General features: G+C 41.5%; 1 protein-coding gene across 1 annotated transcript in view; it reads right to left on the bottom strand.

Annotated features, from left to right (window-relative positions):
• UBE2R2 (ubiquitin conjugating enzyme E2 R2) overlaps window positions 1–16039 on the bottom strand; it is a 117236-nt gene extending 101197 nt beyond the window's left edge. Inside the window, exon 1 of the mRNA XM_058695106.1 lies at window positions 15647–16039. Within this exon, the coding sequence (XP_058551089.1) occupies window positions 15647–15823 (177 nt within the window). The 5' untranslated portion in view covers window positions 15824–16039. The remainder of the gene's footprint in view (window positions 1–15646) is intronic.
• Window positions 16040–19789: the final 3750 nt, after the last annotated feature.

Genomic DNA, 19789 nt, shown 5'->3' on the forward strand with positions numbered 1-19789 from the left:
AAAAAAAAAAAAAAAAGGCGGGGGCACCTGGCTCAGTCTCTTATACATCCAACTTCAGCTAGGGTCATGATCTCCTTCCTGGTTTTTTGGTTTGAACCCCGCATCCGGCTCTCTGCTATCAGCAAAGAGCCTGCTTTGTATCCTCTGTTTCCAGCCTCTGCTCCTCCCTCTCCTCAGAAATGAATAAACACTGAAAACAAACATTTAAAAAAAGGAGAAAGGATAATATATCAATTAAGAAAGTCTTAAGAGGCATATCAACCAAATGTAATTGTGGATTTTCTATGGGATCCTGATTCAAACTAATTTAAAAGTTTATGAGACAACTGGGGAAATCTGCATATTAGATATTAAGGATTTTTTTTTAATTGAGTATATTTGACACATAATGTTACATTAGTTTCAGGTGTAGGAATTATTATTAAGAATAATGCAATTATGTTTTTAAAAAGAGTACTTATTTTTTTAGGACTCCAATATTTACAGATCAAAGAATAGGATATCTAAGTTTACCTTAAAACAGTCTAATTGGGAAGAGTGTAGGTTAGAGGGGGTGAACCCAAGAAATTTTCAGGTCATTCATAGTGAATGGGGTTTTAAAATAGAAGCTGGAGTTCCCTGGACTAAAGAGAACAAGAGAAAAGTTGAAAAGGGCATTCCAGACAGATAAATAGCTTAGGCAATGGCACTGTCAAAAATTATCTATGGAGAGCTGCCTGGCTGACTCAGTTGGTGGAGCTCTTATCTCAGGGTCATGAGTTCAAATCCCATGTTGGGAGTACAGATTGCTTAGGTAAACTTAAAAAAAAAAAAATTAAACAAAAATTACCTATGGAGCAAGAACTGGAAATACAGTTGAAAAAGTAAGAACCAGATCATGAAGGGCTTTGTATGTCACACAAAGAAATTTTTACTTCATTTTGTGGAAGATAGCGTCTTTTTCTTTTTTTTTTTTTTTTTTTGATGGTGGAGACAGGTCAGATTAGAATTTTTTTTTTTTTTTTAAGGAATTTATTCTTTTTAACAAAAATTTTTTTTAACGTTTATTTGTTTTTGGGACAGAGAGAGACAGAGCATGAACGGGGGAGGGGCAGAGAGAGAGGGAGACACAGAATCGGAAGCAGGCTCCAGGCTCTGAGCCATCAGCCCAGAGCCCGACGCGGGGCTCGAACTCACGAACCGCGAGATCGTGACCTGAGCCGAAGTCAGCCGCTCAACCGACTGAGCCACCCAGGCGCCCCAGATTAGAACTTTAGAAAGAGGGGCGCCTGGGTGGTTCAGTTGGTTAGGTGTCCGACTTCAGCTCAGGTCATGATCTCGCGGTTTGTGAATTGGAGCCCCAAGCTGTACTCTGTGCTGACAGCCTGGAGTCTGGGGCCTGCTTAGGATTCTGTATCTCCCTCTCTTTGCCCCTCCCCCACTCACTGTCTGTCTGTCTCTCTCTCTCTCTCTCTCTCAAAAATAAAAAAATAAAAAAACTAAAAAGAAAAGAACTTTAGAAAGGTTATTCTAGGAGCATCATACACTGGAGGGGCATAAGACAGTAAAGAGGCTACTGTCACAGTCTGAGTGACAACTGAGTATAACTTACATGGTGGCAGCAGGAATGAAAAGGAGGGGCTAAATACCAGAGACATGAGGTACTAAAAATAATTGGATATGTGAAAAGAGGAAGCAGAAATCATCTTAAACGATTTCCAGCTTCTAGGCTCGTGTGGTTGGGTAGACAGTGTCAGTCAAATATCCAGGAAAGTGAATACAAAAGAGGCTTATGAAAAAAGGTAGAGACCAGTTTAGTGTTTAAGTTTTTAGTATAATTAAAACATAATTAAAAAAAAAAAAGCCATACTAGCAGAAATGTCTAACAGGAAGGCAAAAAATTAAGGTCTAATTAAAGATGTACACACTTTAGGACTTATTTGGTAGCTAAAACAATAACCCAGAAGAGTTTATAATAATTCACACACCACAGAAATTTAATCTACTTTAAAAGTTCCCTCCCCTGGGGCGCCTGGGTGGCGCAGTCGGTTAAGCGTCCGACTTCAGCCAGGTCACGATCTCGCGGTCCGTGGGTTCTAGCCCCGCGTCGGGCTCTGGGCTGATGGCTCAGAGCCTGGAGCCTGTTTCCGATTCTGTGTCTCCCTCTCTCTCTGCCCCTCCCCCGTTCATGCTCTGTCTCTCTCTGTCCCAAAAATAAATAAAAAACGTTGAAAAAAAAAATTTAAAAAAAAAAAAAAAAGTTCCCTCCCTACTCCACCTTGTTAATAATTAATTTATTCAAGGTATATATGTAAACAGTACATGCTAGATATAGTTAATCTTTTATTTAGGAAACTTTATGTATATTGGGGGAAAGAAAAATATAGGTACATATTTGGCTAAACTTTACCAAAATTATTAACAAGATGCATGCACATAGAGTATTATCAAAGTACAAGCAGAGCTTTAAAAATGTAGTCTTCTAATTATTTTTTAAAGCATCAAGAACCCCATAAGAATATTCATAACATTTATAGTCACTCTTTTAAAATCCTCCACTTTATAAGAAATTCCAAAATGCACTTCTAGTTTTAAAATTTCTTTTTAATGTCTTCTGATACTCTAAAAAGGCTAAAACAGAACTGGGTTTAATTATTTTGTTTTATTTCTTTTAATTTTCCACATGAGGCTTAGCAATCTTTATCTTCATGAGACTACAGAGGTCCAGGTTGCTATGGTTGGCAGGTTTTGGTAATTAATGCCTCTCACTATCACTGTTCTAAAATTCTTAACCTCTTCTAAACAAGTTTTATAGTATTTACATTATAAGAGGAGCCCTACACAAAGATTATCATTTGCTATAATACTATATAACCAAGATTTCAGTCTTAATTTTTAGCTAATCTTCAGTCATCACGGGATGCCTGGGTGGCTCAGTTGGTTAAGCATTAAACCTTGGCTCAAGTCACGATCTCAGTTTGTGGGTTCAAGCCCCACATCAGGCTCTATGCTGACAATGCAGAGCCTGCTTGGGATTCTCCCTCCCTCTCTCTCTGCCCCTCCCCAACTAGAGCTTTCTCTCTCTCTCTCTCTCTCTCTCTCTCTCTCTCTCTCTCAAAATAAGTAAATAAACTTAAAAAAAAATCACTTAAAAAAAAAACTTCAGTCATCAAGAACATTAGATCTAATTGAGACAACCTGGCAACTATAGATAAAACGTCAAAATCCAAATAAAATGCAATTTCTTCCCAAAAGGGAAAGCACAACTAAAGTAACTGAGCAGTCCAAATACTTAGCCACTTTAGTCTACCACATGTCCTAGACTACAGGTTGAATCACTTAAGGTCTATGGAGAAAATTCAGATACCAGTAATTCCTCGAAATTGCATGCAGAATTTGGAGGAAGGGGGGGGCTGCCATTCTCAAAGGATGTGACTCCCCGAAAGATAAGCATTTATTCTTTTATCTTTTAGGTCCTATGGCAAATGCTAAGGAAATTCAAAGATCCAGTGGCATTTCTTTTTTTTATTTTTTAATTTTTATTTTGAGAGAGAGTGAGAGCGAGAGCGAGTAAAAGCAGGGGAAAGGGGCAGAGGGAAAGACAGAATCTCAAACCGAGGCTGGGCTCAATCCCACCACCCTGGGATCATGACCTGAGCCGAAATCAGGTCAAGTTGGACGCTCAACCAACTGAGCCACCCAGGCACCCCTCCAGTGGCATTTCTTAAAGAGCTCATAATCTAAGATCACAATTTGATAATAGAAAAAAAAATTTTTAAGTTAGAAATAACTGATTTCCTTAATACAATACTTACACATCCTCAAGTAACTTTTCCAGTTTTACCACTTACTAGTACTACTTTTAATTTAAGGAACCTTTCTGTACATAACTTATTCCATAATTTATCAACAAAAAAATTTTCAGAAAAAAGTTACATAAGGTGGAGATTTAATTCAAAACTCAGGAAGTGCACTCATTTTAAAGCCCTTTTAATACAAGATTCTTTGAATCTCAAATCTAAATTCTACATAATTTCCATATCTTCAATAAGACATTTCTTTCTTTGTGTAGCCAATTTTGTCATTCTTATTCGGAGTAAATGTTGAAATATGATTAACAAATTCCAAAGAACTAAGGGTGGGAACCCTGAGGACATAGTTATACTTTTTGTTGTTGTTGTTTAACATTAGCACTGAAGTTTTTCCACAGGGCTTAGTCCTTAACAGCTTGAAGACATCATTATCTTTGTTTAGCCAATGGGGGAAATAGCAGTTGAGTGATTAAGATCAAGATGGGCCTAAGTAATAAGTGTTTTGATTTGTTTTTTTTAAACTCAACTACCAGAATTCAAATAAGCTTTGCCCCCTCCAGAGCAAATACCTCAGGAGGCTGGCTATATACCCACTCCAACAATGCTACGCCCACAGTGCTCAAACAATTCAGAATTTTTTGAGAACTGCTTTCAAAGCTTATTGTACAACTTCATACTGTCTTTGTTAGTGGCTAATCTTTACTTCTCTGTAGTGTGGACTTTACTTTGTTGCATTTAATATCCAAAACTGACTCAGTGAAATTCAACTTGGTAAACAGGGTAAATAACCTGAGTAATACTATTTTTGAATCAAAAATGACATGTGTGGGGTGCCTGGGTAGCTCAGTCAGCTGAGTGGCCAACTCTTGAACTCATGAACCATGAGATCATGACCTGAGCCAAAATCAAGAGTAGGACGCCTAACCTTGACTGAGCCACCCAGGTGCCCCTGGTTTCTAAATTTTTAAGTTATTCTATTTCTACAAAGGATTGCTACATATTGCCCCAACTGCTATAACTTTGCCAATTCTTAATATTATTTTATAAATGAGGCTACGGTTATTTTCAACAAGACAGTAATTATTCAATATTTACAATCTGAATTACTATGTGTGTTACTAAGTGAGGCACACTTAGTATAAATTAGGATATTGGGATAAATTAGGATAAATTCATGGAATTTATCCCTCAAATTAAACATCAGCTGCCCATGAAGCAAATACAGCAAAGCAGATAAATAATGAATTATGAAAGTTGGAAATGCAGACACAGAACAGATGAAAACTATGGTACTAATCTAAAGATGCTAAAAAAAATAAAAAAATAAAAAAAAATAAAGATGCTAGAAGTAGGAATATATCACTTTAACACTCAAATGAAGGAACAAAAAAAGTTTTAACCTTAAACTGCTCAAGTTTCCTATGGTGCTTGAATATAGTAAGAAAAGTATTGCAGCATTGTGCTTTAGGGTTTTTTTTTAATGTTTATTTATTTTTGAGAGAGAGAGAGAGAGACAGAGACAGAGACAGAGACAACACAGGTGAGGGGCAGAGAGAGAGGGAGACAGAGGAACAAACCCAAGCAGGCACTAACAGCAGAGAGCCTGATACGGGGCTAGAACTCAAGAACCATGAGAGCATGACCAGAGCCAAAGCTAGACTTCAATAGACTAAGCCACCCAGGTGCCCCTAAGGCATTATTATTATTTTTTTAGTATGAAATTTATGGTCAAATTGGTTTCCATACAACACCCAGTGCTCATCCCAACAGGTGCCCTCCTCTATGCCCATCACCCACTTTCCCCTCCCTCCCACCCCCCATCAACCCTCAGCTTATTTTCAGTTTTTAAGAGTCTCTTATGGTTTGCCTCCCTCCCTAACTTTTTTTTCCCTTCCCCTCCCCCATGGTCTTCTGTTAAGTTTCTCAGGATCCACATAAGAGTGAAAACATACGGTATCTGTCTTTTTCTATGTGACTTATTTCAATTAGCATAACACTCTCCAGTTCCATCCACATTGCTACAAAAGGCCGTATTTCATTCTTTCTCATAGGCATTATTATTTCAAAAGCATAAATCATGGGGCGCCTGGATGGCCCAGTTGGTTAAGTGTAGGACCCTTGATTTTGGCTCAGGTCATTATCTCAGTTCATGAGAGATCTCACAGTTCATGAGATGCAGCCTCGCATTAGGCTCTCCACTGACAGCACAGAGCCTGCTTGGGATCCTCTCTCTCAGCCTCCCTCTGCCCCTCCCCTGCTTGCTCTCTCTCAAAATAAACAAACATTAAAAAAAAAATAATAATAATAAATAAAAGTATAAGCCAATACTGCATTAAGAAACGTAAATCCTCCCCCTACGACCCAGCAATTGCACTACTAGGCATTTATCCACGGGATACAGATGTGCTGTTTCGAAGGGACACATGCACCCCCATGTTTATAGCAGCACTATCAACAATAGCCAAAGTATGGAAAAAGCCCAAATGTCCATCGATGGATGAATGGATAAAGAAAATGTGGTATATATATGTACAATGCAGTATTACTTGGCAATCAAAAAGAATGAAATCTTGCCATTTGCAACTACGTGGATGGAACTGGAGGGTATTATGTTAAGTGAAATTAGAGAAAGAAATCATATGACTTCACTCATGTGAGGACTTAAAGAGACAAAACAGATGAACATAAGGGAAAGGAAACAAAAATAATATAAAAACAGGGAGGGGGACAAAACAGAAGAGACTCATAAATATGGAGAACAAACTGAGGGTTACTGGAGGGGTTGTGGGAGGGGGGATGGGCTAAATGGGTAAGGGGCACTAAGGAATCTACTCCTGAAATCATTGTGGTACTACATGCTAACTAATTTGGATGTAAATTTTTTTTTAAATCATCAAAAAAAAAAAAAAAAAAGAAATGAAACTCCTATCATCCTCCCACTATCATTTCTGTGAGAGATATAGTATCATTTCTAATCCCAAAAGTAGTTTTCTCAGACTTCTATTTCTCAACAGTGGCACTAACCCACTGGCCCCTTAAAGTAATTAGAAAGTTACTATTAAAGGAACAGTTTTGCCAATTAAAAAAAAAAAAATCATCCTGCAACAGGATTTATCATTCTCTAATTGAAGTAATCCAAAAACAAAAAAATCTCCTTTTTCCAGTGAACTTAAGATATAAACCAATGTCATCATAACAATCTTGACCCATAATTTGGAGGGGCAGATATTACCCTTGTGACCTTTAAACTTAAGTAAAATTTTAAATAGTTCCTTATAAAAACTCTGTAACTCTGATTTTCTTTTTTACAATATTTACTTACCAATTCTGAGAGCACATGCACACATGGGCAAATGAGAGCAAGGAACAGAAAGAATCCGAAGCAGGCTCTGCGCTCACGGTGCAAAACCCGTCAGGGGCCGACCCTATGAACCGGGACACCACAACCTGGGCTGAAATCAAGTCAGATATACTCACCGACTGAGCCACCCAAGCACCCCCATAAATTTGATTTTCTTAAAGCTCCACTTTTATACCTTCAAACATATCCTAAGTGGCAAAAGATCTCAGTAAAAGAATAACAGGCTTCAGAGTCCAGCAGTCTGGTACTACAATTTGGTATTAAAACTTTCTAGCTGAAGACCCCTGGACAACTTAAATGAGCTATGACTCATTCTCCCTATATGAAAGTAACAGTAACCACACCTCACACGATTATGAAATACTCCTATAAAGGATGTGACACATTGTAAGCCTCAATAAATGTTAGGTACTAATATCTATAATACAGTACTTAGTAGTGTGTATCCACAATTAGATATGGCATTCAAAGTTTTCAGTACATTTGTGTGCTTGGTTTTTAATATGTTTTAAGTATTCATTCTACTTACCTTGCCAACAGGTTCACAACAGTAATTCAATTTACTATTTATGTTATAACAAAAACATTTTTATATTTGTTATTAAAACAAATCAAGTATAGTATTTAAAGTGGACTATTGTCGGGGGCGCCTGGGTGGCGCCGTCGGTTAAGCGTCCGACTTCAGCCAGGTCATGATCTTGCGGTCCGTGAGTTCGAGCCCCGCGTCAGGCTCTGGGCTGATGGCTCGGAGCCTGGAGCCTGCTTCCGATTCTGTGTCTCCCTCTCTCTCTGCCCCTCCCCCGTTCATGCTCTGTCTCTCTCTGTCCCAAAAATTAATAAAAAACGTTGAAAAAAAAAAAATTAAAAAAAAAAAAAATAAAGTGGACTATTGTCTACAAACCTTAAATATGTATCCCAAAATCTGAGTTTTCCAATTTTAATATGGAATAATATTTATATACCAAACCTTGGGAATCTGAACTAAAATTATCTCTTTAATTTCGTATCTATCATTCCTTTCACTTCAGAATCACCTCACTTAAAGGTACATAAGCATAAACTCTGAATAACAAATTTCTTACTGAATAAAGTTGAAATAAAATAGTTCTGTGTTGACAGAACACATCCAAAGAGGCTCAGTCTTGCTCTAACATCTCTGTAGTTGTATGTGAAACAGTCCAAAAGAAGTTCAGGAACATAAAAGAATTAGATCTTTTAACTATGACCTTTCAGCAAGGTGGAATTCTGTAGTCCTAAACCCTGAATTTATAACTCTTCCTGCTATTTCCCCCTAACTAACAGAGTTGGACCAATTTGTTAGATGGCCTCCTTTATTTCACTTGTCTCCCCACAAGACAGGTTCTTCTGGAACCTTAAACTAGGATTAGTAATACTAAATTGCAAAGATGGAACAGACGTTTTATCATGACAGATTGTCATTATGTTGACAAATGCTCTAATGGGCCTCCAAACTTTAAAAGGTTTGATTTAGGGGCACCTGGGTGGCTCAGTCGGTTGAGTGTCTGACTTTGTCTCAGGTCATGATCTCATGGTTCAGGAGTTCAAACCCCACATGGGGCTTGCTGCTGTCAAGCCTGTCAGCAAAGAGCCCACTTAGGATCCTTTCTCCCCCTCACTCTGTACCCCCCCCCTCACTTGTGCTCTCCCGAAAATAAACTAATATATATTTTTTTAAATAATAAAAATAGGGGCACCTGGGTGGCTCAGTCAGTTAAGCTCAGGTCATGACCTCAAAGTTTGTGTGTTGGAACCCCACATCAGGCTCTGTGATGACAGCTCAGAGCCTGGAGCCTGCTTCAGATTTTGTGTCTCCCTCTCTCTTTGCCCTTCACCTGCTCACACTCTGTCTCTATCTAAAAAATAAACATTAAAAAATAATAAAAATAAAACAATGCCTTAAAAAATAATAATAAAAATAAAAGGTTTGATTTAAATTACCATTTACAATTGTGTGAATAATACCTACACCTCATATTTTAAAGTCTACACAAAGATTTTTAAGATTATTCATATAAGGTCTAAGGTTACCTATCCTAACACTTTCCTTACTCTCTATAAGTTACTCTTCATACAGTGCTTTGCCTTTGATGAATACTCAGTATTATTTACTAACACAAATCTCTGAAACACAAGAATCAACATGCTGCAAACAAAATATTAACTAGGGCTCAAATTCTTCATTCAAAAAGAAACTATACTTATTTTATCATATTTAAGGCACTGATGCTAGCATTCAAAAAAAAATTTATTACAAGATTTCAATGGGAAGTTCTCTCACAACTAGATCTCAAGTGCCACCTGGCTGATGGGATTTAAGACTTCATGGGGGTGCCTGGGTGGCTCAGTTGGTTAAGCATCTGACTCTGGCTCAGGTCATGATCTCATGGTTGGTGAGTTGTTCAAGCCCCGCATCAGGCTCTGCACTGACAGCACAGAGCCTGCTTCAGATCCTCTACTCCCTCTCTCTCTGTTCCTCCCCCAAGCTCGCTTGTATACTTGTGCTCTCTCTCAAAAATAAACATTAAAGAAACAACAACAAAAAAAAGACTTCACAGATTTTAAGACACATCCCAATTTCCAACAAGTTAAAAACTAAAAAAAAGAGGAAAAAAAACCATCTTGGAATCAGCTTAATATGGTAAAAAAATATTCTATAAAATACTGAGATGCGGGGCACCTGGATGGCTCAGTGCATTGAGCAGCCAACTTTGGCTCAGGTTGCAATCTCACAGTGTGAGTTCGAGCCCCTAACTCAGGCTTGCTGCTGTCATCATAGAGCCCACTTCAGATCCTCTGTCCCCCTCTCTCTGCCCCTCCCCCCTCTCAAAAATAAAAAATAAACATTAAAAAAAAAAAAAATACTGGGGCACCTGGGTGGCTCAGTCAGTTAAAGCATCCGACTTCAGCTCAGGTCATGATCTCACAGTTCGTGGGTTCGAGCCCCACGTCAGGATCTGTGCTGACAGCTCAGAGCCTGGAGCCTGCTTCAGATTCTGGGTTTCCCTCTCTCTCTCTCTCAAAAATAAATACACAATGGGGCGCCTGGGTGGCTCAGTCAGTTGAGCATCTGACTTCGGCTCAGGTCATGATCTCACGGTTCGTGAGTTCGAGCCCCGTGTCGAGCTCTGTGCTGACAGCTTGGAGCCTGGAGCCTGCTTCAGATTCTGTGTCTCCCTCTCTCTGCCCCTCCCCTGCTCATGCTCTGTTTCTCTCTGTCTCAAAAATAAATAAAAACATTTAAAAATAAATAAATAATAAACACACATTAAAAAATAAAATAAATACAGAGATGCTATACTTATGCCATGGTGGGGGGAGGTGGTGGGAGGAACACTAAAACTACTAAATTTACTACAGTAGTGCCCCAAACCACTAGACATTAACTATGTTTCCATTTATAGTGTTGCCTTAGTTCACTCAGCACTCAAGACAAGTTCAACTTCCAGAAAAGGTTACAGCTAAAAGCACTAAGAGGTACTCATTCTCAAAGTGACTGAGAAACAATTAAGAATTGAGATATTGACAGACTCATCATACAACTGTTTAAAAAAAAAAAAAAAAAAAAAGCACTATGCTTATAATTTTAAAGTTAATTGTTAAGTTGCCTATCCAAATCCTTTAAAACAGGAATTCTTAACCTGTTAGTTAACCCTCTGAAAACATATACAAACTGGGGTGTCTGGCTGACTCAGTTGGTAGAGAATCTGACTCCTGATCCCACGGTCATGAGTTCAAGCCCCACTTTGGGTGCAGAGCCTACTTTAAAAAAAGAAAAAGAAAATGTATGCAAGCCAGTTTATATGTGCTAATGTTTTCCCAAAGAAAATGGTTTCTCGGGGCGCCTGGGTGGCGCAGTCGGTTGAGCGTCCGACTTCAGCCAGGTCACGATCTCGCGGTCCGTGAGTTCGAGCCCCGCGTCAGGCTCTGGGCTGATGGCTCGGAGCCTGGAGCCTGTTTCCGATTCTGTGTCTCCCTCTCTCTCTGCCCCTCCCCCGTTCATGCTCTGTCTCTCTCTGTCCCAAAAATAAATAAAAAACGTTGAAAAAAAAAAAATTTAAAAAAAAAAAAAAATGGTTTCTCAAGGGGATCCATATAACAAAAAGACTAAGAATCAATGTCTTCCCTTTTTTGGGTTTATTTATTTATTTTGGGAGAGAGAGCCCGTGCACATAGAAAGAGCAGAGAGAGAGAATCCCAAGCAGGCTCCTCATGATCACTGTGGAGCCTGACGCAGGGTTCAAACTCATTAACTGTGAGATCATGACCTGAGCCAAAATCAAGAGTGGGGCACTTAACCAACTGAGCCACCCAGGCACCCCAAGAATCACTGTCTTAAAATAACTGTTTCAATTTTATATTAAGAATTAGTCACAGGGGCTCCTGGGTGGCTCAGTCCATTAAGCGTCCAACTTCGGCTCAGGTTGTGAGCTCACAGTTTGTGGGTTCTGGCCCCAAGTAGAGCTCCGTGATGACAGCTCAGACCCTGGAGCTTGCTTCAGATTCCATGTCTCCCTCTTTCCCTGCTCCTCTCCTGCTCATGCTCTTTTAAAAATGAATAAACGATAAAGGAAAAAAAAGGAAAAGAAAAAATTAGAGTCACAAAATAGAGTATGCTATAATCGGAAGGGCATTGCCAGGCACTAAAGGTAAGCCTGGCAAGGTTTGTTGTTGTTGTTGTTTTGTTTTTTCTGAGGGGGGCAAAAAATAGATTCATTTATTCTAGAACAAATGAAAATAATGCATAGCCATTATTTTAAAAAACTATCATTGAAGAGTTTCTTTAGGGGCGCATGGGTGGCTCAGTCGGTTAAGCATCCAACTTTAGCTCAGGTGGTAATCTCACAGTTCATGGGTTCGAGCCCAGCATCAGGCTCTCTGCTGAGCCTGCTTCAGATCCTGTGTCTCCTTCTCTCTCTCTCTCAAGCTTAAAAAAATTTTTTTAAGTTTCTTTAATATAAATCAAGTGTTAAGTCTGATAAAGAAGCTCCTACTAAAGAAAATTTTGAGTATATAGTACTTTGTAAATTATCAGTTTGAAGTTTTCTACAAATGGAAGGCACCTATATTTCACTCTCAAATACTGAATAAAATTAAAACTACAAAAGGTTAACTGCAATATTTTAAGTTTTCTGTATCATTTAAACTTTTATGTTACACACCTCATGAAAGAGGCACTATCTTTCTTTTTTTAATCTCTCCACCCAACATGGGGCTTGAACTCAACAACTCCGAGATCAAGAGTCACATTTTCTACCAACCGTGACAGCCAGGTTCCCCCTTAGGCACTCTCACTTTCTGATCTCTAGACTCACTGCTACCATGCTTTCAGATAAATAATGCAGGAGTTCCGAGGAGGTTCTAGCCCAAAGAAGCCATTCTAAGTTATGATTATTAACAGGAGTTACTTGAAAAGACAGTACTTTTTATTTTTTTTATTTTTTTTTTTAATGTTTACTTTTGAGACAGAGACAGCATGAACAGGGGAGGGTCAGAGAGAGGGAGACACAGAATTGGAAGCAGGCTCCAGGCTCTGAGCCATCAGCCCAGAGCCCAACACGGGGCTCGAACTCACGGACCACGAGATCGTGACCTGAGCTGAAGTCGGACACTTAACCGACTGAGCCACCCAGGCGCCCCAAGACAGTACTTTTTAAAGGAATGAGGTAAACTTGTTAAAAGTCATCATTAACTGCTCACTTGATCAACAATTTATTCTTCCATTGGCAATAAAATTCCAACTTGCTCCACAGTAGCAAAATTACGTTCAGAGGTATTCTCTATTCTAAGCTATATTCTACTTTGTGTTTTGTAATGATTGATCCCTAGAGGAAAAAGTCGAAGCAGCAAAGAAGTTCACTCAGTAAGTCTAAGAGACCAAGAAACTGGACAAAAAACAAGGCCAAGAAAGATTTTAGAATATCCAGAAAAACAGGCACAAGAAACTACCTATGCCTATCATACATCCAACACCCCCCCCCCCCCCCGCCCACCCAAAGCTAAGAATCACAGACTTGAGAGATTTAAAAAAGACAACATGAATCCAAAATAAATTTGTGAAATACAGGTCTCACAAGTCTCTACCACAACAGATGCCATAGTTAGAACAGACTGGAGCCAACTATTTCACGGTGAAAAAGATCAGTAAGAAGCCTATTAATATGTAAAAGTTAAAGGAGTAACATGAAAAATTTAAAGAATGGTGGTTCCACTGCCTTCAGAAACTACAATCCAAAATAGAAAAAAGAATTTAACTTGAAAATAAATTATACTAAATGTTCAAGAACTATCTGATAAGGGAGAATAGTGGTAGAAAAAGGTCTGTGCCAACTTTTAACTGCAGCTGTAGTGGAACACACTAAAAGCCTTGTTTTAAGACAAAAGCAGTGAAATAAAAAACAATGGTTTTAGACCTATCACAAGTGTCAACTGCTCATGACCATAACTTTGACTTTTTCCAATGAAAGACTTTTGGGATAAAGGGCCATACAATAAGGAATAAAGTATAAGAAAACAAAATTGACAAAATTCTCACACAAGACTAAAACATAAAACCTACCTAAGAATTTTCATACATTTTAAAATATCATAATTGAAGATTAAGAAATTAACATATACAATGAAATTCAACCATTCTTTCTAAAGAGGATTGAAATTACAAAACACCTAACTGAAATCAATGTAGGGAATCCTACATTTTAAAATTAAAAGTTAAAGTTAAAATTCCAGTAGGGAATCCTCTCCCCATACTACTTCTTTCAAACTGAGAGGATTCTCCACAGTCCTTTTCCTGTTCTTTCAGCAAAAAATACAATTTGCAGCCCATTATTTCCTTTCACACAGTTGTTTTTTTTAAACACTGAGATGGAGATCATTCTAATTAGTACCCACTCACCTTGACTATCCATTACCCCAAACAATGACACTTTATGGAAATTAAACTTTATGCCACTAAATTTAGCCAGCAGACACAGCAATACCTTCTTCAATTTGTCACTAATAACTTGTACATTAATACATGCATCTAAAAAAGTACAGTGTATGGTGACCACAAAAGATTAAGCATACAGTTCGTAAGGGTGCTGCTCTAAAAATGTATTTTCACTAGATATTCACTGATTATCACAGGCATGAATATTAAACATCCCCGTCAATTCTTCACATTTTCTACAAAATTGACCCAATTTCAAAGCTGACACTGAAGTTTCTACCTTTAGAAGGATAGAAAAACAAAAGTAATTGGGTAGTCCTAAAAATGTACATCATAACTACATGACTAAGATACTCACTTAAAACTTATGCCAAGACAGCCCCTCCCTTCAAAGCAAACCAAGATTGACTCACACTGCTCTATTTTACTTAATTTTGGAAATAAAATTAAATGGATTCCTTAGCACTAATTTCCTGTCTGCCTCCACCATTTGAAACATTCCACCTTCAGTCCGTGATCACCCCCACAAAAATGATAAAATAAAAACAAAAACAAAAAACTCTCAATACCTCCAAGTTATTTACGTTGGAATAAAAAAGAAAGAAAGAAAGAAAGACAATCAATGGATTCAGGAATAATAACCACCGTCTTAAATCGGGGGTGGCTATGGAACTCCTACTCAGTGAAACCATCTCACCTCAGATGATACTTTTCATCTGTGAGACCACCCCATCTGCTAAAGCTAACCACCTGGGTAAAACGTTTCAATTTTGCCTCTCTTAAGTGGGAAACGATCAATCTGTACACGTTACACCGTCTACAGATATTTTTACATGGTGGGGGGGGGGCAGTAAAGTTGGTGGCAGGGTGAGGACAAAGGGCATTTGAAACACCATTAAGTAAACAGAGAAAGGAGAACAGAAAGGGGGCTAAATCAGCGTTCCCTCCAGTAAGATAATGGCCAGAAAACGCAGGCACCCTTATTTACCACCCCTAGGGTCCTATTCATTACCGCCCACTGGAATGTAAAGTTGTAACCACCACCACGCAAGAAGCCCATCAAATCCTCAGAGTGTCAGGTCACTAGGCAGCCTCTGGAATGACAGACTAATACCCTTCCCCCACCCCCACCCCCCAAAAAAGAAAGGTCCAATCCAGTAAGTGCAGGTCACTCTGCCCTCTGGGGCAGTTCCAGCCGGCGCGGGGAAGGTTCGGATGGGAAGACGAGAAAGGAAAGCCCACCTTTCTTCCCACACACCCTCAGCTGGGGAAACAAAACAAAGACAGCCCTCCTCCGCCGGTAGCCACTACCCTAGCCAGAGAGGCTTTCCTATTTCCCGGTGCAGTCTGGCCTCCCGCCCCCGCCCCCATGACAAAGAAAAGGCACTTGGTGAGCAAGGCCTTCCTGCTTCCACGGATGGGGGGAGGGGGCTGTCGAGGTGAGGAGCCCCCTCTACACACTCGCGCTCACACTCTGGGCCCCGCAAGCGACAGGGAGCCAAGGCCTCCGCCTGGGGAAGTCAGGGCTGGGAGGGGTGGGGGTACCTTGAAGTAGCCGCCTTCGTAGAGGGTGTTGGGGGGTCCGAAGATGGCAACCTCCCAGTTGTAGAGGTCGGACTCATCCACCAGGGTGATCCGGAAGCCCTCCACCGGCTCCTCCTGCAGGGATTTCAGCTCGAGCATCAGGGCCTTCTGCGAGCTGGTCATCTGCTGCTGGGCCATCGCGGCGGCGGCGGCGCCGGGCCGGAGCCCCAGTCCTCTCGCACCGGCCGGGCCGGACCAGGCCCCTCCCCTCCGCTCGTGCTCGCCCGGGCCGCACCGGGCTTGTCTTCACACACCCGGCGGGCCGGACCAGGCCCCAGACGGCCCGTGGGCCGGCCCGAGTCCTCCTCACACACGACGCGGGCCGGACCGGGCCCTTTTCCTCACACTCGGGCCAGGTGGGGGGAGGGGCTGAAGGAGTTAGGGGAATTCGCTCCCGGTCCCGGGCCTCCCCCCCCCGGGGGGGGCCTCAACTTGGGGGGGGGGGGAGAAGGGGTGGAAGCGGAGGAGGGCGGCAAAGGGCCGGCGATGGTGAGGGGAGGGGGCCGAGCCGGCCCGGGAACGCCGCGCTCGCTCGCCCTCTCGTTCTCCTCAGGGGCTGCTGGGGCCGAAGGGCGCGCGGGGCCGGAGGGCGGGGGTAGCGCGGCGCGCTGGGGTCTCGCGGCGGCGGCGACGGCGGCGGCGGCGGCGGCGGCGGCGGCGGCGGCTGCGCGGGGGGAGGGGCGACGACGGAGGAGGTGGAGAAGAGCTAGAGCGCCTCGCGCCGCGGGAGCGACGGAGCCGAGAAGAAGGAGGGAGGGTGAGAGGGAGGAGGGGCGCGCGCCGGGAGGGAGGGCGGCTCTTGGCGGCGGGCGGCCCGACGCGCGTGCGCACGCCCCTCCCTCCCCCTCCCTGCTCTCCCTCCTCCTCCTCCTCCTCCCCCTTCCCCGCCTGCTCTCCGCCACCAGGCGCGGTGGCGGCGCTTTGTGACGCTGACGCGTGTCCCCCGCCCTTAAAGGGCTAAGAGGCTGTGGGGGCGGAGGGTAGCCACAGGGGATGCCCTTGGCCCCAAATGACGGTTGTGCGGCTCGACGCTGCGATTCCTGGGGAGCTCCCGGGAAAGGACCACTGGTCCTAGAGTTGTCCAGCGCCTTCCCTTCCTCTCTGTATGTGTATCCATAGGCTTCGCAGCCATCCTCCGACGAACTCTGTTCCTCTGCAGGTCCCTCCCCGTGACACAAAGTCCGCCGTCCCTGCACTCAGTAGGTGCTTGACAAGAATGTGCTGAGTTTATGGGACTTATGGGCAGGAACAATTGTCCCGACATGTCTTTTGCAGGGCCCTTAAACTAGTGTGTCCTTGGAGGGCAGTGTGTCACCCGGGGTGGGGGGGGGGGGGGGATTCCCATCCGAGAAATGGGGAAGGCAGATAGGCCAGCTTCTACTTCTCTTAACTACAAAGAGGAAGTTGTGGGAAATAAAGAGAGAAATAACTCAGACGGAGCCTGGGTTCCTGGCCCTTCTCTGTGATTTGGGGCAAGTGCTCTGGCTATCCCTCAGTTATTGGTAAAATGAAATACTGTGAGGGTGCTTGGCTAGCTCAGTGTAGCATGCAACTCTTCATTTTGGGTTTGTGGGTTCCAGCCCCACCTGGGGTGTAGAGATTACTTAAAAATAAAATCTTAAAAAGAAATACTGTGGTTGAACTTGGACCTTGACCCCCTACAGTTCCTTTCAGCTTGAAGATCCAACCTGGAAATGAGGGACTTTTAAGTTAATCATAAGTGAAGTGAGATGGGAGACAGTCTTAAATCCCGGTGATTTAGAATACCTATTTCTCTTGGGAAGGCTCTTCCTGTGATAACTGCTGAAACATTTCCTAGAAAAGTCAGGATGCTATGAGAGTTCCATACATTTAGAATTTTGAGATTGAAAAGATCTTAAGTTCCAATCCTGGCTCCACGATTTACATTATCCATTCCTTATTCATCAGCTTCTGTAATAGAGGATTAATTACAACTAACTTAAACAACTGTAAATATTAAATGAGATCATCTATATACAGCGTTACTAGCATATGGTAAATGATCCATAAATAGGAACTTTTTTTAATTTTTTTTTTTTTATTTTTGAGACAGAGGGAGAGAGAGTGGAGGAGGGGCGGAGAGAGAGGGAGAGACAGAATCTGAAGCAGGCTCCAGGCTTTGACCTGTCAGCACAGAACCCGATGCAGGGCTTGAACTCATGAACTGCAAAATCATGACCTGAGGCGGTCAGACACCTAACTGACTGAGCCACCCAGGCGCCCCTTTAAATAGGAACTTTAAAGAAAAAAATACTAAGGCATAGCTGTATTCTGGCTACCACCCCTTCCATTTTTAAAATTTATTTATTTATTTGATGGTTTGTTTGTTTGTTTGTTTGTTTGTTTAAGAGGGAGACTCTCAAGCAGGCTCCATCCTCAACACAGAGCCAGATACAGGGCTCAATCCTACAACTCTGGAATCATGACCTGAGCCAAAATCAAGAGTCCAATGCTCAACTGACTGAACCACCCAGGCACCACCACCTCCTCCATTTTTAAAAAAGATTTTATTTTGGGGGCACCTGCATAGCTCAATTGATTAAGCATCTGACTTCAGCTCAACTTACAATCTCAGGGTTTGTGAGTTCGAGCCCTGCATTGGGTGAGCTTAAGCCCCACTCCAGGCTCCACACTTTCTCTCCCTCTCTCTGCACCTCATGGGATTCCCTCTCTCTCTCTCTCTCTCTCTCTCTGCCCCTCTCGCACTCACACACTCTCTCTCTCTCAAAAATGAACATAAATAGATTTTATTTTTAAGCAATGTCTGCACCTAAAGTGGGGCTTGAACTCACAACTCCAAGATCAAGAGTTGTACACACCACTGAGTCAACCAGGCACCTTGATTTTTTAGTAGACAATTTTTTACACAGTTTTAGATTTATAGAAAAATTGAGGAGGCACTACAGAGAGTTACCATGTCCCTGGCACCCCAATTTCCCTTATTAACATCTTACATTAATATAGTACATTTATTATAACTAATAAATCAATATTGATACATTATTAACTAAAGTTTTCACTCACATTTCCTTAATTTTTACATAATGTCCATTTTCTGTTCTAAGATGCCACACTATATTTAGTTTTTATGTTTTGTTAGGCTTCCTTTGACTGTGACAGTTTTTCAGACTTTCCTTATTTTTGATTACCTTGAGGGTTTTGAAGAGTACTAATCAAGTATGTTGTGTAATGTCCCTCAATTAGAATTTGTGGGTTATAGGTTTTGGGGTGGAAGATCACAGAAGTAAAATGATATTTTTTATCACATCATATCAGGGCACATAGTATCCACATGATTTATCAGTGTTGATATTGACCTCAATCACCTGGCTGAGGTAGTGTGTCAGGTCTGTCCACTGTAATGTAACCCTTTTCACCTCCTTTGTATACCATACCCTTTAAAAGGAAGTCACTTTGCACAATCCACAATGAAGGAGCATTGTTTATTTATTTTTGTTGTTCTTTTTCATCAGAGATGAGATCTCAATATTTTGAAGAATCCTTCCCTAGCTCCCAACTCTACTTTCTAGGTCTTGGAACCAAATCCACTGGAAATAGGGCTCACTTCAGAGGAGGGAGAATGTCTTAGTCAATACATCCCCTTCTCCCAAAATGATGCTGTGTTGCTGGTTCTGACTTCCCTTCTTCCACCATTCAATTTAGGGACAAGAAAATTGCTGACCTGGAAACGTAGGAGATGATGTTGACACCTTTAATAACAAGGATGTGAGTAGACAAATAGGCAGAAAGTTCATCTTCAAAGCATTTCACCCACATAAACTCATCACAGTCCCACCCTGCCCCAGAAGATGGTAGATCCCTAGCCTAACCCACTAGAACATACAACTGACACAGACCAGAAGCTGCTCCCTGGCTTCAAACAAACTCACAAACTCATAGTAAATATCTACAATAACCGTGGCCCTAAGGGAGGTGGCTAATAAACATATACCTGTGTAGGAAGCTTATATCCTAGTGTGTTAATGAAGTATGTACTTAAGATTCTCCATTCTTGGTCTGAAGAACTCTTATTTCCACAGAATTTCTCATACCTTTTTATCCTAGCAGGTAAGACATTGTTTA

Source organism: Neofelis nebulosa, chromosome 12 (genome assembly GCF_028018385.1).
Source record: "Neofelis nebulosa isolate mNeoNeb1 chromosome 12, mNeoNeb1.pri, whole genome shotgun sequence".
NCBI lineage: Eukaryota > Metazoa > Chordata > Mammalia > Carnivora > Felidae > Neofelis > Neofelis nebulosa.